This window comes from Falco naumanni, chromosome Z (genome assembly GCF_017639655.2).
Source record: "Falco naumanni isolate bFalNau1 chromosome Z, bFalNau1.pat, whole genome shotgun sequence".
Lineage (NCBI taxonomy): Eukaryota > Metazoa > Chordata > Aves > Falconiformes > Falconidae > Falco > Falco naumanni.
The window spans coordinates 61,010,040-61,034,232 of NC_054080.1; the positions used below are offsets into that span (position 1 = coordinate 61,010,040).

The 24,193-nt window shown below is 36.3% G+C and overlaps 1 protein-coding gene across 1 annotated transcript in view; it reads left to right on the forward strand.

Annotated features, from left to right (window-relative positions):
- Positions 1 to 24,193, forward strand: part of JMY (junction mediating and regulatory protein, p53 cofactor) — a 73,604-nt gene that overhangs the window by 43,991 nt on the left and 5,420 nt on the right. Inside the window, exons 5-10 of the mRNA XM_040579738.1 lie at positions 3,740 to 3,905; positions 7,314 to 7,501; positions 13,697 to 13,783; positions 16,333 to 16,428; positions 17,684 to 18,227; positions 20,583 to 20,893. Coding sequence (XP_040435672.1) covers positions 3,740 to 3,905; positions 7,314 to 7,501; positions 13,697 to 13,783; positions 16,333 to 16,428; positions 17,684 to 18,227; positions 20,583 to 20,890 — 1,389 coding nt within the window. The 3' untranslated portion in view covers positions 20,891 to 20,893. The remainder of the gene's footprint in view (positions 1 to 3,739; positions 3,906 to 7,313; positions 7,502 to 13,696; positions 13,784 to 16,332; positions 16,429 to 17,683; positions 18,228 to 20,582; positions 20,894 to 24,193) is intronic.

The window sequence follows — 24,193 nt, forward strand, 5'->3', positions numbered from 1 at the left end:
GCTTTGAGCAGCCTGGTCTAGTGAAAGATGTCCCTGCCCATGGCAGGGGGGCTGGAACTAGATGATCTTTAAGGTCCTTCCCAACAGAAGCTCTTCTATGATTTTATGGTTGGTGTGGGGTAGACTGAAACATGGCTTTGTTTTCTGTTTGAACAGTAGCAGATTACGTAAAAGGCTGGATAATCGAAAATCTAATAATAGCTATTTATATATATTGTGAGGGAAAATTAATACAAATTTTTACAGTGAACTGCAGGTTAATTACTTTGTAATGACAGCAGATGAGAATGACCATGGTCTTACAACCTGGTAGCAACATGATTCAGTCATCAATGCAACAGGGTGATGCAGCAGCAGGTGCCCTGTGGTCTGTCAAATCAGTTATTTCCAGTATCGAGAAGTGTTAGTGTCACTGAACATGGACTTCGGAGATTTCTTCTGTACCTTTCTTCTACATGTTTCTGACTGGCCAAGAAAGATTAGTTCTAACAGCAGCAGTTACAGGGAGGGCTACCACAATGATGCCAGAACAGTGAGTCTGTTTTACAAAAGAAGGTGAAGTTGTTTTGACAAATGAAGTGATGTCTGAGATGGTACAAAACTGCTCTCCACAAAAGTACTAAATGGGAGTAAATATTAGTCAAGAGTAATGCATGTTGCTGTTCAGTATTGGCATAAGAACAAATGGTATCACCCGATTTTGAATACATTAGAAATACGGAAGTAGCTTCCTAGCAGCAAGGAGGGATTATCTGGAACAGACTTCCAGTGTGAGTAATAAACAGAGTTTTGTGGAAGCTTTGTGTTTTGTTTTTATTTTTAGAAAAGCAAAATAAGAACAATAACAACATGGACATTATTTTAAGAACTCCATTTATGAAAAAGGTTCACTTTAGATTTGTCTGTAAGCATTCCATGGTGATAGAAAGCTAGATTTGATGGCACTCGCTTCTGTATTCCACGTTTGGCTATTTTTCAGTTAATTCTGTCATCTATCCCTTTAGTATGTGTGTTCAAGTTCTTGTCAGAGGCTTTCTCTTTTAACTCGTATCTTATTAACAACATATGGGTTTACAGATGATATGTTTCTGTCTTAGAACTATTAAGAAACTTAAGTTTCTGCTTAAGTTTCTTCACTTGGTATGAATGACATAACAAAAGCCTGTAAGGCCCAGAGAGAATAAATTATTTGCTTTAGTTAATGCAGGAAATTGTGGTATAGCAGGAAATTGAACTTGGATCTCCGCAGTTCTACTTCTTTGTCCAACTGCATAATATTTCTTTCCTGTAACGTTCTCATGTTGAAGTTCTTCATGTTTATTTTGCTGTGTTGATCAGCATGAGAACTACCGAGGGTGCAGCAAATTACCTGCAGATAGCAACTTGTGAGATTAAGAACTGAACCACTTTAAAATTTTTAAGAAAAAATGCTGAAATTTTCCCAAGTGATGATACTGTTTTGAATTATCACACATAATATAGTATCTCACATAAAATTTTAACATAAGTGGTTGAAATTAAGGTCCTCATTTTTCTTTTTCATGAGGGGCTATTATGTAGCTAGGGTATCTGCCTGAGAACCATACAATGATACTAATTTCCCCTTGCTGTTGCACCTGAAAACAAATACAGTGGTGCTGTGCCCCTAAAACAGACTAGGTTGTCTGGTCTGCAGCATCTGTGATGTGTGTTTGTAGGGCTAAGATTCAGTTGTCGGACAGGTCCTTTATCAGGCAGACAGCAGTGTAGTTGAGTGAAATACTGAGCTGCTATAACTTCGTAAGCCGATATGTTTGAAGATGACCTATTTATGTCTATTCAGTCTTTATACAAAGTCTATGGGGTTAAGTTAGGGAATATATATTTTTTAAAGAAAAAATAAGTATAACTGTGTGAATTTCAGTTCACTGACAAATCAGAAGTTCTTAGTTGTGGTAGAAGTTCAAATTATATTGCCTTAATTTTAAACAAAATTCAAAAAAACAAGTGAGCAATGAACATTATCCCTCTCATGTGGAAAAACTGCAATGTTCAAGAGAATCAGTCCTTTTGTCTTGAAAATAGCCTCTAATTCACTCCAAATATTCCATCCTTATATCATTTACTGTTCTGGTCACAATTAGTAACTTAACATGAATGCAGAGTGAAAAACTGGCATACAAGACATTTTGGTGTCACACTGGACTGAAACGTAGATGTTATTGATTGTAAGATTTATGAAATTGCTTAAGGACTTACTGAGTCTTTCAGGCTAAGAGTTGGTACACAAAAAATGCGTTCAGTAAATATACAGTATAGTAGAAGAAACTTTTAAAATAAATGTTACAAGAATTGATTCACAGGTCTTTTGTCAATCTTAGATGGAAATAAGTGTAATATACAGAACTGTTTCCTTCGTGTTTAACTGAGCTGTGAAATCGCTGTCAATGGATAATGGTGCAGGTGTAAAAGCATACATGCTATAAAAAAGGGGGTAGAACATATTTATGAGGTATAATCCAGTAGTCGGTTTTGTATAAAAGACAGCACTGTGGCTGAAGCTCTGCTGCACAGGGTGCTGGAAGCTGGTGAGATATTTTAGGGAGGTATCACTGCTCTGTCTACTGTTCCATCTTCCTGGATATTTGCAGTTAACCTTTGTGTGAAACAGGTTATTGGGTAAGATGGACCTTTGGTTTAATTCAGTACAGATAATTTTCTGTTTTAGTACAGTTACATTTAAACATGTGAGAAACAGCTGAGGAAACTGTTTCTGGGTATTCATTAGAGATACAGTTTTACACCATGAAGAAACCACCATAGTGTAAAAACTTACTAGCAAATCTTTTTTTTTTTTTAAATACATAGTTTTCTTGGTAGCTATCCCCTTTTAATGATTGAAACCGGATGACATTTCATCAGAACGGTAAAGTAGATAGATCACAAATCTCAAGTAAAATCTACAATTACTTTCATCCATTATCTGAGAGAAACTATCAGAGAGACATTTTTTTGAGCAGTTTGAGAACTTGGAAGTAGCCCAAACTCTTCTGCGTGCAGGTTGTAGAGCTGCATGGCTTTTAATTCCCTCCAAAGTGAGACAGCACACAAGATCCCCTTACATGTTGGTATTTCTTAAATGTGGTCTGAGTGGCTAGCTTTTTTGGCTGAATGAAAGGATGATTTGAGTTCCCTTTGGTTATGTCTTGCTTCACTTTTCTATGCCAAATGTATGACACAAGTGCTTATATATGTGTGTGTGTGTGTGTATAACTCCTCAGTTGTCACTGCAAGAGGGATCAGTGCGTGTTTCTACCACCTTTCTTATTTTTTCCTCAGTTCAGCTTTAATGACAGTTTTAACTAGGTTTCTAGAGGCTCTTTGTGAAAAACTTTTTAGACTATCTGGACTGAAGGCAAGAAAATTCTAATTTCATTATGTATCTTCAAGTGAATCAAGTAGCAGAGTAAAAGAGTGGTAGGGATGTTTCACACTGTGCTACATGACTTGTCACTGTGATAGTCACAAAGTGTAATACAATGCTGTGGATTTCTTTCATTGCCATATAGAAAAAATGTCAGATATTAAAGACATTTGAAAGCATGTGGCTGATCAAAACCCATCTTCGATGTGTTCAATTTTAGCATGTCACGTTTAGTGTACTGGACTTTATTTAGGTGTAATCATGAGGTCTGTGGTTTTGTCCTTCTCATTACCCTGGAGTCATGTATGTTTTGTTTTGTTTTCTCTTTGCATTTAGATGCAGAGCCTGAAAGGTGGTACTGAAGCCATAGCCCATTTGGACCAGTTAGAAGCTGATTATTATGATCTACAGCTTCAATTATATGAAGTGCAGTTTGAGATCTTGAAATGTGAAGAGCTGCTGCTGACAGCACAACTTGAAAGTATCAGAAGACTGATGTCAGGTGCTTTATGCGTTTTAATTAAGTCATAATCTGTAAAAGCTAATTCTGTTCCTAAGTGTTTAGTGAAGCCTGTGGGAATTAAATGAGAACAGGTTCTTTATTATGTGACTAGCTGGATTTTCTAATAAAAGTACTGTTAACTTAAAATTTGCACCTGATCATAAGCCATATACTTACATATACGGAAGCTTTTGTCTCGTTCTTATTGCCTGTGTTTGGAAATAAGCGTGTAAGATACTATGTAAGTTTTGGAAAACTAAATTCAGGGAGGAGGAAATGCCTTAATGACTGGACTTGTGCCACTAAAAATTTGCATTGGTATTGATTTATTTGAAGTTATTTGTTTTCAAAAGGTGTTCTTGCAAATTGCAGTCCTTCAGTTAAACTTTTGAAGCTTACTGTATTGCCATCTCACTGATCTAGAGCAGCAATGTAAACCTCCTGTTTCTAGAATGTATAGTATACCTTGTGTGCCTACAGACTATGAAATGGTACAGGTACATCATACAGCATTTTTGAATATGTCCTTTGGACCTTTCTGTAGTTAATGTTTTTATTCGTACAAGCTGTTTTACTGCTCAGTGCATAGAGCTTGCACAGCAAATTTCATTATGGATAGAAAAGTCACTTAAGAGATTTAAATCTGGATTGTATTGTGAGTTGCCTCTGGAAAAAGAGAGAACATAGGTATCATGGATTCTTCTCAGTGCTACATGAATCTCCTCTTTAGGTTTGTGATGGCAACAACTGTAACAGCATGTATGGAACATGAGGATTGAAAACGCTCTAAGTGACTTAAAAGAAATGTGCAGCTTTGACTGGATGCCCTCAGTGGAGAGCTAGTTAGTGCTTTGGAGATAATTAGTCTTTGTATTTGAGAAATCAGACACTTAATTTTGGTACAGAAGTCACAGTATGATGTGCTTACCTGCAGACCAAAGGAAATCCCTTGAACAGGAGGTTGAGGACTGTGTAGCAAAATCCTTCCTCTTTGATGTAGTGACAACAAAACCTAAGGGTCCTTGGAAATTGTTTGCTGTAAAAACAGTTTAGGCCATTAAAACTTATCACTGATGTCTTCTCTAGAAATCTCAAAAAACCCACAACCCAGCCCTACAACCTGACCCAAAATAAAGACCATTAAAGGCAGCTGTTATGTTAGAAGGAATTACTGTTTTCCAGCAGCTCTCAGTTAGTATCTTTAGGACAGAAAATGAAAAATACCGTTCTTAAATGTGTGGGAATTTTGTTCAAAGGATGAAATTAACTCTTCACGCTTCACTTAGGTGGAGGGGATAGATCAATTAACATGAAGAATGTGACACTGAAGTGGCTGCATCTCTTCAATACTGTTCAGCAGTGAATCTGAATGAAAGCATCTAAAACATACAGTGTTCTTTTAGCATGTGTTGTTTCCTGTGCTGGTAAAGAGAAAGGCATGGTCTATTGCATCTTCTGTTTTGTTTCCTTTTCAAAGTGTACTTACAGTCAGTAAATTAATAGCCTTTTAGTTGTGCATATCTGTATGACTTGAGATATGTGTGTCTTAGTGACTTGTAGAGGTTGTTGCTGTTCTTTACTCTTTGATTGTATAGGCTCTGCAGAGATACGTAAGAGTTTTGCATCCTGTTTGGATTTGAAGGACATCAGCAGTACTGCTAATGAAGTCCTAACAGAAGTTTTTGAGAGCATGATTTGATTTGACTGACTGTGGGCTGTAAGCTAGAATAAAAACATTCTCTTGTAAATTCAGCACTGAATTTAAAAAAAAATAGGATCTGAAAAGTATGAGGTGATAATAAATTGTCAAATTATGAACAACAGTAGTAGTTTTTTGATCTCATTAAGAAAATACCTCCACTGAAATTCACAAAACGTGAATTTATTAGGTTAGAGTACTAAAGGGTCTTATCCTATCCACACAAACTATTTATACATCCTTGTAAGATGGTTTTGTGGGGGATGCACTTGTAAATTCCTGTCTTTTGCTCTGTTTGAAAGTGTTCTAAAAATTTGTGTGTAAATTCTCCCATTTTGTAAGTGCATGGCAAAATGTAATTGTTGTTAGCCATAAGTCTTATTTTTACTTACTGATGTCTCACAGTGGGTTTTAGTGACTTGGCAGTTTTACGTATGGATGAAACTTCATGGGTTTTTTGGGGGTTTGGGTTGTTTGGGTTTTTTTAAGTGAGCACTGAGGTAAAGACTAGTAGATCCAGTTTTATTAGTTTTTATTTTGAAGTTATAGTGCTGTGCTTTCTTTTCTGATTCTGCTATGTCTTTTGCTGAATTGGAATTAGCATGACAATTAGAATTTTGGTTGCAGCAGAGACTGTACACACAAATAACATGAAGTGACAGCAGCTTTTAAAATAGTGTACTGAAGAAGACCTTGCCCCTCTCGCCAAGTAATCTAGTAGCAGAGGTAGGAGGAAGTTACAGTCTTGCTGAGAGTAAGTTGAAGTTAAAATGGGAAGGTTTGATGTTACTGCAGAGTAGACATTCAACAGTGATGCCAGCTGTATCTGCCGGTTTCACACAGCAGTAATGCATATTCCTCTTGGTGTATTACAAAAATATCCTACCTGGTATGTCAATGAAATAAGGAACAAGAGGCCTTTGCTGCTGCAAATTCTGCAAGGATTATAATCATCACTCTTTCCTTCTTGGCAAGAGATGAGAAGGCAGCATTCAGAGATGAGCTCAGTGTTATACTGAACACTTCAATCAGGAGGCTAAAAATCACGAGTGTTGATAAAACTATTAGTAATGACCTCACATCCAGACCTGTAATGCTCTGAAGGATTGCCTTGAAGTTACCCTCCCTCTGTTGCCTCTGAGCAGAAGCAGTGACTGGGAGGTCAAAAACCCAGTAAGATAGGATTTTTGGTGTTTTGTTGGCTGATTTCCTTTCCATTAGATTAATAGTCAGTTAGTAGTAGTCGGTTCTTTGGTGGCAGAAGTCTCTCATGCCAAAGACTTAAGAGTCTGTATATCCTGAACTTTGTAGTGAAGACTGGAAGGTATTACTGCACATCACGGGTCCTTTGTGTTACTTAAGAGACCCAAAGGCATGTGTGAACATTGTGATCAAGTTAGGCTACAGACACAAGTGTACATTTACAGTTATATTTGTTTTTTAATGCTCTGAACTTACCTGAATACCAGGCTGTGCTTCATTGGTGTTGATTTATGTTCTTCATAGGAACTTTAAAACCCTACACTGCTCTGCTGTTTAGTGCTTTTCCTCTGACCTTTTGATTTTTGTTAGTCCTCTGAAAGGACTTATAGCATTCTTCTACATTAAATCTTGCAACTCAGTGGGAGGGTGGTTGTTGAACAAAACAAAATGTTAATCAAATACAAACTATTGATTTGACTTTTTCATTGCTGACATTTTGAAAACAGAGAAGAGAGATGAAGTGGTATATTATGACACTTACGAAAGTATGGAAGCCATGCTTGAAAAAGAGGATATGGCAACATCTATACACTTGCAAAAAGAGGAGCTGCAAAAGTTACAACAAAAAATCCGCCAGCTGGAAGCAAGGCGTGGACGTATTTCAGCCAAGAAAGCCTACCTCAGAAATAAGAAGGTAGTATTAAATTGCAAATTTTTAGCATAATTAGCAATTTAATAAAATTTCAAAAGGTTTCATTTCAGGTACAACTTCCAGATATCCCAGAATTTTCATGGATTGTATTTGCTACTTATTAAAAGTTGTTACACAGAGTACCAAATACAATAGCTCGTTTTATTAAATAGATATATTTAAGATTATTTCCCTTTAAATAAACCTTTAATTACTTTGAAGTCAACAAATAAGCTTGTTTCTGTTAACTAATCAGAATACTTTCATGTGGAAAGTGCATGCTAGAGTGCGTGTTTTTACAAAGAGTAGTTTTGTTTGCAGAAGAGAATTTTTAAGGGTGTTTTCTCAAAGTTCTGTTTTCATTCCCTTACCTCATCCTTTTAAACTTACGTCATGTGTCATTGATACTCTGTATTCAGCAGATAGATATAAAATCCAGTATATATTCTGATTCGTAAATCTAGGCGTGCTATTTAGGACCACTTTCCTTCTTCATGCGTTACATGGTTGGGATGTTGTGCAGAAAATTATTTTAATATAGCTAATATTTTGAAATTGTGTATTGTGTGTATGTAAATATGCTCATTCCTTTTTTCCAGAATTACTTGTTTATTGTTCCGTAGCAGTTTGTGGTTACATCGATATGCGTTATTAATTAGTGAGATAGCATAATGAGTAGAATAGATCAAGTTTTGAGAGTGCATTGTGATACTTGTTATAAAATAGGTTTCTGACACATACTATAAGGCTATGCAGAAGTCTCGGATGAGACCTTGTTCTAGACTGGGATCAAGGGTTGTTTTTTTGTTGCCAGTCATTTCCCTTGATGCGGGGGATGACCCTTTTGTAGAAACAGTTGTAGTAGATTAAGGGTACAGCCCTCAGGTTTTGCCTCCCCTTCATAACTAATAATCTATTCCTGTACCTGAATCTGAAGCATGGCAGAGCAAACAAAACGGTTGATAACATTTTATATTTTGGATTTTTTATATTTCTTCAGTCACTGTCCTGTCTCTGATTGACACAATATGGAGAAGACTGCAAATAAATTATTATAAAAGAAATGTCTCTTATTATCCAGTTATGGGAAGTAGTTTGCTCAGTTACTGAGTTTGTTTTCCATGAGCTTGTAAAAAGAAAAAGTATCAAGAAGCTGGGCATCCTAGTGCTTCCAGGGATAGATCCTATCTCTCATGCTGTGCTAATTACCATAGACTACATTATAATAGTTATACACGGTTTTCTCCTGAATATGAAAAGGCACTGCTGGTATCTTGGAGGAGACAAACCTGTTTAAAAGCAACAGCCTGGTTGCTGTTCCCTACTTAACTTGTGGGAGTTATCAAGTCTGAGAAGCAACCATGAAGCAGGAGTAGAGTTTTCTGTATAATTAAGTAGTCACCTTCAATTGGCTCATTTGTTTCAAGGTTATGCTATGATAAAATACCTTGTTGAAGCTGAAGGAATTAGTTCTAGGCTGTAACACACTAGGTGCAGCATGCCTACTTGTGCACTGAGACATGATGGAGAGTTGTATAGGGTAGTATTGCTTGTCTGGATCTGTGTGTGGGAATTATATAGTCACGTATGCTCAACATTTTGCTGGAAGAATGTGGCTGTACTGCTTTTAGGACTTGAGGTAGTGTCTCAATGTGGAACCTCACTGCTGGATATCACAGCATGGACATCACAGCACACTCAGAACTAGTTCCAGCTCTACTAATTTCATTGCCCAGCGTAACACTATTTGCAGTTGAGTGCTGCAGTTGAGATACTTAGCTTTCAGCTTCTAAAGAAATCACAGATTGAAATAACTTGTATTTAAACTTGCAGGGGGAAATCAAAGATTTTTATTTGAGCAAAAAGAATAGGCAGAATCTGTTGTGTGCCATTGTGCAGCACTCGCTGGGCAGAAAAGAACATAGCTATTTTGATGGCTGTTTATGTTAGAGGTATTTACTGTAGCTGCCCTTAGTACTGCTAAATAACATAGAGCCCCACTAAGCTTACCAGTAATTACCTGAAAATCAAGATTCTTGTGGCTTTGATTCAAACATAAACAAGCTTTGTATCTTGAGAGACCATTCTAGTGATGTTGCAAAACATTGTTAATGAACACTATTTATAGTGCCTGATGCGGGTAGCTGTACTTCGCAAAACTGGGAGGAAAAAGTCTTGCTCTGAGGGGTTTGCAGTTTTAAGTTAAGCGTGCAGAGCAAACATACAGATGGGATGCAAGAACAGTCTCTAGATGATGGGAATGAGCACAGTGATGACCGAATGCTAAGGGAGGAAGAGAATGTGTTTTTCAGGGTGCATTTGAAAGTATGTGCTGTGTGGTAAATCTTTCTCAAAGTTTGTCTCTGTCAATTAAGAAACATTTACTGTTGAACTGAGATGGGAGTCTGTTTAATGCTTTTTAGATGGTGTTTCTGACCATGCTTGTTTCAGCAAAGTATCTTAAAACAGACCTGTAAACAAGTGGGTGTATTTTGGACTGGGTGGGTGAGGTTTTGGTGAGGGTTTTTTTTGTTTTCCTTTTTTTTTTTTACTTTGTAATTCTGTAGCTGAAAACAAAATGCAAGCTGTGCATTAAGTAATGTATATCACAGTCCTGTGATATATTTAGAAATTACAGTCCTTGCTTGTTATTAGGTTTTTGGCAACTGAAGATTCCCTTAGGAGAATGCCTCCTTTCCTGGCAGCAGATATAATGATTAAAAAAACAATAGGCAATAATTCTCTATCATTGGTTTTTATTTTTTGGAGGAGCTAATTTCATCATCTGGGTGTTTGAAAATCTTTTCTGTTGAGAAGATAATGCAGTGAAGAGGAATCGGTTTATATATAGTAAGAGTATACATAATATAAATACAAGCTTCTGTGACTACAGTCTGTTTTGTTTTCCAGAAATTACTTACCTGTTTTTGAAGTTGATGCTTTTATTTTTTAATGATGTCAAATAATTGTACTAAACCTTTATTACAAACATTTGCTAAAGGTTCCTTAGAAACATCATTCAGTTATGATTCTGAGTAACTGAGCCAGAATTTTTTTGTGTGTGGTTTTACAGAAGTTGATGTTCTTTCACTGTACTACCATGAGCATAAACTCTTTATCCTCATTTTTTTAATATAAACCTATTTGCATTTGTTAAGCGGTCATTTCCTGATGTTCCTTTTGTTTTTACCGTAGTGAGTGAGTTACTAAAACCCAGGATTTTTAACAGTGGTCTCACTCTTTTCTTACTTCTTGAAAGCTAGTTACAGATGCTTCATGCGAGATGTCACTATTGTTATCCCAGTGTACCCCCTGCTGGCGGCACGTAGTATTAATTAGGTTACCATACGGACTAAGCAGCTGTTTCATTAGGGAGCTAGATGTATAGCAAAGAGTCAAGGTAAAAAAGTTAGTGTAGAAGGTGTCTAGAAAACATCTTTGGAAAAACAGACTTGTGAAAAAATTGAATTATTTTATATCCAGGAAGAGCATTCCTTATGAACAGACTGGGAGAAACAACTGGTTGGTGAAGCTGTTTGGGGTATGTTCATAATGTGTGCTTTGATCTAAGAAGCTTCCTCATATGCTGTTGTGTCCATTTATTAGGACATCATCACTACTTTGCAAGCCCACAGTTTGAAGCGTAGCCCATGCCAAAACAGGCGTTATGTAGATGTACTGACAGCTGGCACAGGGTTACTTGGTATGCTTCATTATCGTTATTATTATTACTGCAACAATGTAAGGACATAACTACACTGAATGCTTATAGCAAAATACAGTTTCTGTACATACTGAGCTTACCTAATGAGAAGCTAACATTTTAATTTTTATGCTTTTCAATGTGAAAGTAATGCTTACTGGAACTAGTTAAATACAATACTAATGTAGATCTGTATTTTGTATTACTAGTCCTAAATGTGGTAGCTTATCCAGCGACAAGGGTTGAATGGTTCCTCAGCTCTCCCTTTTTGTCTCTTTAATAGAAGTACTATTTGATACTGTGAAATCGGTCAGGTAGTTAAGAGAAATTGGCGTTACCTCTCAATAATCTTGTTGAGTTCCATACAGTTGGTCAGCATCTTTCTTGAGGAGTGGCTCTCACTGGATGTAGTGCTCCTGCTTTCCCAGTGCTGAGAAGCCTCAGGGGACTACTTCACATGTTCAGCAGGCTGTATTTCCTGCTCATACACCCAATTAGGATGTTTTCTTTTTTTGCAGGAGTTTGTTCTTTTATGGTCAACTTGTCATCTTTCATAATCACCCAGATCGTTTTCTTTAATGCTGCCACCTGGCTGGTTTTTTGTTCATCCTTTGTTTGTAGTCACTTAATCTTGTCTACAAGTAAAATCCAGCATTTGTCCCTATAAAATGGTAACTTTTTTTCTAATTAAACTCAAGTGTGTTGTTTATTAGTACAAAGTCAGCACCAAATATGTTTTGCTCTGATTTATCCTCTTCATGTGCTTAATTGCTCTTAAGCAGTGCTTAAAGTATCTTTCATTATTGCTCTTAATCAGAAAGATTTAAATACTGGTGCTAAAGAGAAAACATTTCATAGACATGTGCCCCCCAGTTTTTTATGAGACATGTCAAAAAAACCAAACCAAACATTTTCTCATTATTTTATAATACTTCTTTATATCTCATTACATATATTCCTCATTAGTTTAGAAGACTTCTAATCAAACTTAACACATAAATAGAAAATAAAGTGTCAAGGTAAATCAGTATTACAAATAGTGTTTCAGATTCTCTAACAATGTTCTGACAGTATTGTGCCTTGAAATGCACAAATGAGGTAGTTTGTACTTTTGCAGTTACAAATTAAATGAATTAACTTTTCCAGTTGTTTTAATTAAACTCTTTTCACCATGGAAGAAAAACCCCACAAACAAACGTAAATCCCAGCCATGTTTAGCTATATATATATAGACCTCTGATGAAGCTGGGCCACTGTTTCCACAGAAACTTTCATGCTTTTGCCAGTTATCTGTATACGGTAGCAGCATTGATGGTTTTACTGCCCTGTACAGGAACACTAGCTGACTTTTTATGTGGTTTCAGTACGTCCAATAACCTGCTTGTAGGAGATAGTAGGTTTTTCTGCCATTTCCAAGTGTCCAAAACTGTGGACTTTTTTTATCCCTCCGCTCCTTGTTTTTGTATCTTTTTGCCACTACTGTAGTGTCTTGCTTGATGGCTGATAACTCCATCAGCTGCTCCAAGCATTGCTATCAATGGCAAAGCTCCTGTCTGGCTCCATGCAGTATGATGCCTGGGAAGCCCATTGCTTCAGCGTTCTGGCTGCAGTCACACTCCAGACTGCTTCCTAACACTGCCCCTTTTACACAGCCGTGAGTTCTGTTTCTGACTACACGGCTGACTTGGTTATAGCTCTGTGTGCTGTGTGTACTGAGCCTAATTTTGTGGCCCATACTGTCTGATTTCCCGGCCCTCACTATTGTCCTATGAACTTGTCTGTCTTGTCGCTACCCTGAATTCCTACACATACCTTTTCTTTGTAACTGAGATTTAATTCAGTTCTTTTTATATTACCTAAAGTTTGAGTGTCATCCTGTTTCTTGTAATCTATTGTAATGTGGCCTATTTTGATTTAACTTCTTATTTGCAAGCAATGTAATAAGTGCTTGTTTTTAAACCAGACATTACAGACATGAGCTTGGTATAATAAGTGAACCTGCTTGTGCATGCATAAAATTGTAACAACTTTATTAATGTTTATGCTTGCAGATTGTATGTGCAAAAGATGAACTGACAGTTGTAAATGGAAAGCTGTCTAGTTGCATAAACAGAAATATGTGGTGTATTTGAGAGTTAGTTATTACCCATATATATAAATTCATGGAGTTATGCAAGGTTTTTATGAAGTATTTGACAAATCGGTGTTTGTTGCCACTTTCATAACGGTATTGTAGAATACACTTATCAAACAACTGTTACTTGTGTACATTCTTTTGACAGAAGTAATGGGTTTGGGTTTGTCTGGCTTGGTTTTGTTCTCATTTTGTGATTTTGCTTTAACTTAAATTAGCTTGGTTAAATTAGTTTGTCTGAGATAGGCTTTGTAATTTTTATTTTTCTAATGCTTACTGCTGTTTCCTAAATATGACATTTTACTCTGTAAATCGATATTTGAAATTCATATTTTATAGATAACATTTTATGTTGCTACAGGAGATCTGTATCGCAAAGCATAATGAAAAGATCCAGCAGCGCCACCAGAGTGAGGAAGAATACAAAATGCACCATACTGTTCAGCTAGTAAGTTCCGCTGTTGAGTTTAGCCTTTAGCTAATAGCTTGCATTCCTCATCGTACATTAATTAGGAGAGTATTCAGAGTGACAGCTGTTTTAAAAAGATGGTGTGTAGCCCTGGCCTTTGCACCATGAATTTCTGTATCATACTATGCTGGTAAGGGGAAATAGTGTTTGTGTTAGGATGAGATTGAACCCAAGCAGATAGAACAGTTCTTTAATGCTGGGTTCACAGTCGTAAGTGGTGACTGCGAGGGTTAAGCTGCATGCAGTTTATCACATTCACATAGATGATTCTGGACATCTGGGTACAGCATCAGACACACTGAAATGAGAAGGAAAACATACATTTTTATTCTTGAATCTTAATAAGCCTGTTTGTTATTTTTCGTCTTTCTAGAAAAGTCACTAGAATTGTGTATATAAAGATGTAGTTCCAGCTGTATGCTCCATGATTCTCCACACAGTCTCATCACAGAGTATAGGCTAGCTAGTCTAACTCTTGTGCTGAACATAATAGACTTCATATTAAAAAATAGTCAAATTCTGAGCTAAGTCTTGGGAGCTGATACAGTATCAATATTTAATAAAGATCACTGACAAAGATGCATTGAAATCCAAGTCTTCTCTTTAATTCAGGCTTCAATTAGATTAGTGAAAGTGATTCTGTTTCATCCTTATACATTTTTAACATTGATGTATTTATCCAGGAAGTCAGCTGCATAATTTATTTTATGAAAAGGCTAGTTGGGAAAGACAGGACGTATTGGCATACTCTTTTGGGAGCTTAGATAAATACTTTTTTTTTTTCAGTTCTTAACAGTAGGGCAAAGGAATTTGCTGTGTGGAGTGGTCCATTTGTTACTCTTAAAAATAAGACTTGATAAAGCTGAAGGACTTTCTTGTCTCTCAAAACTACGGGGCTTTTTTGTTACTTCATGGACTAGCCCACTTGCATTATAATGAAGAACCTTATGCTGATATTTTTTTTTGGTCTTTTTTTCTGTTAATATAATGTGACTGAAAATTTCTGCTGTTACTGTAAAATAGATTTTCAGCCACTGATTTTCATTAAGAATTTTGAAAAGATAACTGCAAGGGTGTCCAAACCTAAAACCAAACAAAAATTGCAACTTCACCACTCTTATTTAAAAACAAAACAAAAAAGCCCAAACCAAAACAACAAACCCCTTGAGTTTGAGACTGCTTCAGCTAAAGTTTGATCTGTTTGCGTGTGTAACATGCAGGTGTGGTGGCAGAGCTATCCTTCCTGCTGTAATACTTTCTTTATGCTTCTGATTTAACTTTTGTCCCTTTGCTTTGTTATTTTCTTTTCACCACATGCTTGTATTCCTCTTCACCTTTTCCTGTTTCCTGTCCTTACTGTGTTTTAGATGCATTCTCCTCTTCCTCTCCCTAATGCATCTATATTCACTTCCTTCCAAATCACAGGAGTTGTCTCTTTATGAAGGACACAGGCCACTAGCTGACTTCTGAAAATGGCAGGCAGGCAGACATCACTTTTGTGTTGACTGAATGACAATAAAAGTTCACAAAAGTGATCAGAATTTTTAATTATGATGATGAAGATGAGCTTCTAAAAGAAGTTCTAAATGCTGTGAGTCATTTAAGGATTAAAGCTGCTGTTTCTGTTCAGGGTTTTTACTTCATAGTCACCTGTTCTATCACTTTCCCTCATAACTTCTGAACCTGTGTACGATGACTTTTGCCATCTGATAACTAGTATCCACTTTCAGTAGATTTGACTGAATAGTAGTGTTTTGTTTCAAAGATGTAGTAACTGTGCTGAAGTTTTGTGAAAATTGGATGCCTAGTTAAAGGAGGTGATCCGAATTTATGTTGTCACTGAGGTAAGATCCCCAAACAAGAAAAAATACAACTGTCTTAGCTGCAGGGAAGAGCTTCAAACCTTTATTGAAGTAGGATTACAGAAAATCAAGCTGGATTAAATAATGACAGTTTAAGGTGATTAAATACGAAACTTCTGTTTACTGTTGTAAATTATAATGAAAATGTTTACTTAATTTGCTCATTACTGGATTCAAAATTTTGTGGCACTGAATTCAGTGGTTTCTTGTACTGTGAAAATACTGATATGACTTGTTTTAAATGGGCAGCATTGCAATTTGAGCTGTCATTTTTTTCTTGAAATGAGAGAAGATGGATACTGATTTGCTGTCTGGCTAATTTATACCATTTTTAATTTAAGGAGGCTTTTTCCATATAATTTTCTGTCATGTCTGTAGTTATTTCTCATCTTTCTAGATAACAAGTCTTTCAAGTGTTCCAATTCCAGATTGAAATCTTCCTTTACTGAGCTTTGCATTTCTTTAAGATTCTAAAACACGAAATACATAGTATTTTTTAAGGGGAAGAAAAAGGTGAAGTTTGGAAGTTCAGAAATGTATTTGAGAGGTAGGTTGTTAGGTAATTCTTAACAGTTAGCAGAAGAGTTAACTTAAGTCAGTTTTTTTAATGATGCTAAACATGGCATTGTATGTAATATTCACATGTTTTTCTATGTGTTTTCTCAGAAGCGAGATCAAATACAAGATGAAGAGGAAAGAAAGAGCTCCTGGGTTAGTCAGGAGCGACAGAAAACACTGGACAGACTTCGCACATTTAAACAGGTAACAGAAGAGTTGTTCTTTTCTGCCAGTTTATTTTGCAAAACAAATTTTTACTCATTCTAGGACTATACTGTGCTATTAGCTGTACTCTTTCATTGTGCAGTTAACTGTTCTTTGGAAATCTTGCAGCAAAATATGTCATTGGTAGTAATGAATTCCTCTGGCCGTTACATTCCCAGTGCTGTAGTAAGCTTCTGTTCACTCTTACATCTACAACTTGTGACAAGACACTTAGCAAGTTCCCAAAGGAATTACAATCTGAGTGGTATGTCCCACTGATTGCTAGAACACCTGCCAATACCTGCTCCTTCCTATTACCATGGAAGTATCAGAAAATGAATAGAAGATGGAATGAAGGGAGGAGGGTAAGGAAAGGGGTGAAAGTATAAGAGAACAGAGACTGTATTAATTGGCAAAGACTTTTTTGTTTTGTTTTGCTGAATACATATAAAAGTACAGGTACAAGAAGTTTCTCTGCTGGAAAGCTGTCTTGCTCAGCAGTACACTTTTTGTATCCTTATTGTTTTCAAGGCTTTTGAATTGCATAGCTTCTGTAAATTAAAGCAAACTTATTTTAACCAGCAACTATTAATGAACTGACTTTGTGTGTAAGCATGGTTATATTGTTATGATCCCTATTGCTTTAGACCTACCACAATTGTGTAAAATGTATTAGATATGTCTTTCACAAGTGTTTACATTTTTGTGTTAAAATGGCTACGGATGAAACTAATATGAAAAGACAGTTACTGAGTCAGCAAGTTTAAGAACTAAATTAAAAATACTTTGGAATGTCTCAGAATGATTGGTGTTTTCATGAGAGACCTTTTTAAGCAGTATGATTCACATCTGAGGCCAGTGTACTAGGTCAGAGGGGACTTTGTTGCAGAAGGAGTTTTAGAACCAGTTTTAGAAAAGGCAAGCAAGAGGGAATTTTGGATTTTAGTTTCCAGAAAAAAGTTTTGAATGTACAGTCTGGCTCCTAGTGAAATCCTAATTCTAACCCCATGTATATCCCTGACTAGACAAATGACATGTAAATTGTGGCTTAACCAAGAATAAAAATTAAGAAAACAGATCATTTTTGCATAAAGGTGAGGATACATTTGCTTTGCTTTTACATCCAGAGCAAAATGAATGAAAATAGCAGATGAATCCTACTTGTCAGAGAGACAAACCCTAATGACAGGTACTTAGAATCTAGAATAGTGTGTTGCATGTACTTACCCAATTGTCAAAAACTTACTTATTTTAGCGGTACCCTGGGCAAGTAATACTTAAATCAACCAGACTACGTTTGGCTCATGCAAGAAGAAAATGTGCAACCAGCTCAGCACCCTGCGTTGATCAGCCTCAGTCTTTGCCAGCAACCATACAAATCCAAGAGAAGAGTGAAGAGGTGGAATTGGAAAATGCAGTCCAGCCTTTACAAGTGCAGGAATCTACAAGCTTAGAACAACTCCAAGATATCTCATTACCTCCAAATGGTGTTACCTCTGAACTGCCTGTTAGTGTTTCTGCCCTCACTGGTAATAAGCTTCAACCAGAGACTGTTACTGTAGTACCGCTGCCACCCCCTTTGCCTCCACCACCTCCACCTCCACCCCTGCCCTCCAAGGAAGATGCCACCAAATCCTTAGAGAAAAGTGACAGCTTTGTGAAACGTCAGAGTGAGGAGAAGGGAGTCCAGCACTCTTTCGGTGTCCCACCAGCACATCTGTTTGACAGCAGTCAGTTAGTCAGTGCCAAGAAGAAGCTTAAGAAGACGGGTGATCTAGAGGGTTTGCAGAGGAAAAGAGGTAATATTTTCACTTCAGTGTATTTAATTGTAATGCACATCAGTTCCTCTTTTGAATTGCTCTATAGAAAAGTGTATGCTTTGATTCTTTCATTAATGGGAGAGTCATTAAATCTTGTTCAGTTGACAGATACTGGCAACTCAAATGTTAGGACCTAAACACTTGTGAAACTGACTGTGTGATATACCACATTAGAGTAGCTAGAAAACAGAGCTAATTGTTGTCTGAAAGAATCTTTTCCTGTCTAGTTGAGAGCCAGCACTGCAAATATGACATGCTTCTCTTGAGGGTGCAGTGATTTTTAAATAACATATGTTCAATTATAGTATATAATTTATACATTAATAACATACATAAAAGTTAATTTTACATAATCTACATCAAAGTAAAATGAATACTTGTCAAGGGACAGAGAAAACATTGAGAATGCTTTCTTCAAGGTTTCTTAAAATTTTCATGTAGAAGTCCACAAACGCTCAAGTACCCTTGAGAGCTGAGTAAATATATGTGTGAACTACAGTTAGAAATTAAACCTGCAATCGTTCAGCAAAGCATGTTAATGATTAGCTAAAAGATCGAAAATTTCTTTGGAAACTGAAGAGAATGAATAGAGCACAGGGCTGAGCTGGGAGATCTGATACGACTTGTCAGTTCTGTGCTACTTGTCTTTTAACTGTTTATCTCATATATAAAATGGGGAGAATGGCAGCCATGTTTGAATAAAGTAATGCTGGTGTTTTGGTGAAACATGCTATATTGGAGCAAAATTTTTATTTGAAAATCAGACATGGGATTTTCAAAAGTATTCAGCTGCACTGTTTTACTGTAAGTCACTGAGAAAGAGTACCTTGATTCACAATGCTGTAATATGGCTGTAATAATATTTTATTTAAAATTCTATCTGGCTCTGTCAGTTACAGCTGCAGAAAACATGACTCCATTGACATTTTCCCCTCATACAGATCAAAGCAAAATTAGAACTGTCTTCATCAATCGGACAAACAAGAATGTTTCCTCTAGAAATTGTCCTTAAATGACTGAAAAACCTTGAAGAAACTGTATAGTTACAGAATTCTTAAGCTCTTACAAATCCTGCAGGTTGCAGGTACAATGCCTTTAAGTTCATTATCAATTTTGATGCTGCTATGCTCCCTTTTTCTTTCTCTATAGTCTATTGTTTATTTTTCTGATACTAATTTTATCTTGCAATTTTATATAAAGCACATGTGTACAATTCAATACAGATTAAAATGACAAATACAAAATCAAATTATATTCTCCCTCTTAAGAGTATTGTTAATGTCTGTAGCTGCACTTTACCTGCTGCTCTGGTTTCCCCAAGATGTTCTCGGTCTCTTAAGTGGTTTCACAAATCTGTCTCTGTATTTTACGATCCTTCCTTCCACTTTCAAATGTGCATTCCTGTACTCTTCTTTTTTCCTTGTGTCTATTGTGTCTGGGCCATTAGTCTGATGGACAAAGCTCACTCATAAATGCAAAACAGGTTTTAAAGATGTATTCTACAATGTACAAAAAAGAACTGGAGATGGATACTCATCTGTTGATTGATATGTGCTCTACATTGTATGTGCTAGTGTATGCGAGCTATTTTGAACTGTTGTACTTTATTATGATGCATTCTTTGGGATAGAGTTCTTACCTAATTGTAGCTCTTTAAAAAGCCAAAGGCCAATCTGTATTTTTGCAGAGAACTAGTCAGAAATTGTTGATAAAGGCTGGATTGCTGGTAAAGTGTTAACTCTTACTTCTTTCTTTTCATTAATGATAAAGGAAGGGAATTTATGTAGGCATGCTGTGACTAGGTGCCAATACTTACATGAGTCCAGAGGAGCAGGAAAATGCATGCTGTTGCAGTTGACTATACTGCTGCTTCCCTCACTGACATGCAGTCATGCAGTAGGTAAAATCGGCCACAAAATTCAAGTGCTGAGGATGGATTGCACAGTCCAGTACTTCAGATATGTCTCACTACCTGAGTTTCAAAGTCAAGAAAGATAATATAATAAACACTTTAATGGTGTTGGATTCATGGCAGCTAGTTTGATTTTTCCTGACTGCAATCAGGAAAGCAGTCTTGTTCAAAAAATTTTACTACCTGTCTGATAGGAGGTGAAGTTGTTTCAGAAATTTGAGTTGTTTGTATAAACCAGTTTTGACCTGGTAATAGGGAAGAGAAATTTGGGGGCTAAAACAATGTTGGAGCTACCATTATACTCAGTGCTATGGGACTATCACTTTAATAGTATGGAGCTACTTTTTGGTCTGTAGGAAATATAAATTAAGACTAAAAAAATTTGGTAAAAATAATACTGAAGGTCTTCTGATTTACTACAGTGAGTTCCCCGATGGATGAAGTGCTGGCTTCCTTGAAACGTGGCAGCTTTCACTTAAGAAAAGTTGAGCAGAGAAGTCTCCCTCCTTTTCCTGATGAAGATGATAGCAATAACATCTTGGCACAGATTCGGAAAGGGGTGAAGCTGAAGAAAGTGCAGAAAGATGTTCTGAGAGAATCCTTTACAATTCTGCCTGATACTGACCCTCTGACAAGGAGCATCCATGAAGCATTGCGACGGATTAAGGAAGCATCACCTGAGTCAGAGGATGAAGAGGAGAGTTTGCCTTGCACAGACTGGGAAAATTAAGCTGTAATTAACCTACATCTTTTTTAAAAAAAAAAATTCAGTGCTTTTTGTGTAACAATATCTGCTAAGCCTCAGGTTGTGCATTCTAGGAGATTTAGTATGAATGTGACCAAACTCTCTGGCATCCAGCGTGGTAAAACATGCACATATGAATTTAGTATCAGTGACTTTCCAAAGAATGTAAGGTTTATAGTAAGGGAAAAATTTTCTAGGCGACATATTAACCTTTTATTGTTTGAATACTTCTGCTGAATTGACAGGACTGCTCCTAGAAAAAGCTGTATTTCATTTAGTAAATTTGAAGGGACTGTTTGCAGCTTACCAAAAAGCTTTAAAAAGCTTTTAAGTAACAAAGCAGCACTATTACTCTTGGACATGCCTTGTACTTATTTTCTAATTACTTCTGGCCTTGTAAAAATTTAGCATGTTTATCACTTCAGACTGAATAGGTCCAAGTGAAGGATGGTTAGGTTTGACTGCTGAACACATTGAAATGTCATTGGTTACCCTGTATGACTGACTCAGAGAGCTTGGTTTCAATCTGTAAACTTTCATGACTTAATTAAATTTCCAGACTATAAACAGTAAATATACAAATGTAACTTACACTTCTGCTACTCATAGAAATCTCATTAGCTTGCATTATACTAAGCTACAGTGCCTGAAAGTACAGGTACGAGACTTCAGCAGATGAAGTTAATGATTTCAGAACAAACTGGAAATTGGCAAGAGATTAGTTTTCAAAATTATGGCTGCATCAGTAGCACAAAGAGATTCTTGATAACAACAGAAGCATACAGCATTAGTTTTGTGTTGTTCTTTTCTGCTACTGGCATGTGAGTGAACTTAAGCCTCAATGAAAGCTTCCACTAAACTTAAAATTTGGAGAAAAAGAGAGGTAGGTGTGACAATCTGAAAAGAATTTAAAAATCTGTTTGGAAATCAAAGGCTATTTCAAGACTATGGAAGATCAATATTTATAATCCTTGCAACACAACTAGCAGTAGCAAAAAGATAACCTTTTTGGATATTTACAGTCAGGCATTTCTACCCCAGTTAGTTGTTATAGATGGAGGGTGACTATTGATAAGTGTTACAGCGGTTTAAAAAATTATGGTGACTTAGCACGTCATCTGCTGAATGTTGTTGTGATTATGAAATACTGTGTCCCAAACCGTTTCATTGGTATGCTATTTTCAAATAATAGTACTTAAAATTTTTGAAAAGGAAAATAGATGTTGCTTTTATTTACTCGTGAACTAGCCATTGGCAGGACTAATGATTTAATGCTGTTTAATTATGGCATGCTCGTTCTCTTCCATACCAAAAGAACTGCTAGTTTTGGAGCTGGAATTCCAGCAGTGGAGGTGTACTTAACTCTTGCTGAAACTCAAACTGAAAATAATTTTGCTTGGATGTAACTTTTTCTTGCATACTGAAAATTCCCACTACCACAGCCCTTCAGAAATGAAATGACAGCTGTAAGAAAAGATGTGCCTTGCAACTGACTTGGCTTTCTCAGTGCAATTATTCTCTTTGAATTTCCTAGATTACTGAACAAATTGAAACTCTATTTGACTTTATGATTTTCATAAATTTAACTTATTCTTTGGGATTTTGTTTGCATTTTTAGCAAGAATACTCTTTCAATACTGTGGATCACATATATATATATATAAAAGGCATTTTCCAAGAGTGACTTTGAATATTTTTTTTTTAATCTGGTTGGTGAACCTCCTAAATATTTTCCATTGGAAGTGCATCCTGTTAGAAGTCTTATATGTATGTTGCCATGCAATATAAATACACGTTTTCCTCTGCTATCCTTTGCAGCCCCGTAGAGGCAGTTCAGAGAGCAGGTCAAAAATCACTGCCATGCAGTACCTGTAGTGCACTGGTGGTTGTCTCCTTTTTACCAGCCTATAGTTACGGCATCTTCCCATTTTAAGGACGTACTCCTTTCAAATGCTGATGTCCCATGACATCACTTGCAGGATGCTGTATCAGTTCTGAGCGCATGCTCCTTGGAGTTCTTCACACATCTGGGACCTGCTTTTTCTTACCAATGTCCTATTATGAAAACAATCCTGTTTTCATGAGATGAGACTATTTAACAGATAGTACAGGTTTGATTGAAAAATGGTTGTACAAAATAGCTAGCAGCTCAAAGCAAAAATGGGCTTCTGCTATGGAAGTGTGTGAAATAATCTGGGAGAACATATATTGAGACAGAAGTGCTCATGAAATTCAGCTGAATAAATACTTTACACATATATGAGTGCATTTGCTTTAACATATAGACTGGTTACCCAGAATTTATTACACAAGAGTAAAATCTCATGAAAGTCTGTTGTAGAAATTGCAGAATAGTATTTTTTTACTATAAGATCATCTGTATAATAACATGCTTTAAGACTGACCTGCTGATTTTTAACTGTAAGTTCTGCACATATGAGCATTGGTTGCATAGGGATTTTAGATTGAAAACAGTTATACAGACGTGTATTGGCACACATTACAAACTATGCTTAATATGTGTACATCCTTATAAGCAAAATGTAATGCATTTTTTTGCCTTAGGAATGAAGGCTAAATAAGATATAATGATGTTTGGTTTATCAGGTGCCAAAAAGTGTCTTAATGTATGTGAAAGGAGTATTAACAGTGTCCACTGAATTTATTCCATTTGTTATTGAAGTTTAAAGCCAAACCAGTAGTAACTAACTCACACAGGAGATCTGGTCATCCCTTGTATTAACTGCTTTAATAAGTTAACTTATACATAAAGTTATCACTAACTTTTTTTAAAAGCAGTTCCTTCCTTATGGGAACTAAACCACATACAAAAATGTTGAGCCATTCTGTGTATTGGAAGTACAGCTGAACAAGCAGTATAAAGATGCAGTAGTTTCTGTATTAAAAATTGGAATGTTACTGGTTATCAAAAGTATCCCAAGCCTGTCTGTGTGTACATAATGGTACACATAAATCACTATAGTACATTAAGAGTACTATAAGTAATGCAAAACCTAGATTCTTGGGAAAGACGGGCAAAGTAACAGAGAAGCAGCAAGTTTTTCCTCTCCATATTCTTCTAATCCAGTATTTTGGGCCACTTCGAAGTCTAATCTGTGTTCACTGCCAATAATACCAGAAGGCAAAAAAAGACCTGGTCATATTCTGTGCAAAGAGAATTAAATTAAGGCTTTTGAAGACACCGCTTAGTATTGCATGTTGGAATTGTCTAGTGTGTTGAACAGAGTGTATTTGTACAGCTGTTTAGCTTTTCAGATGTTCCTTTTT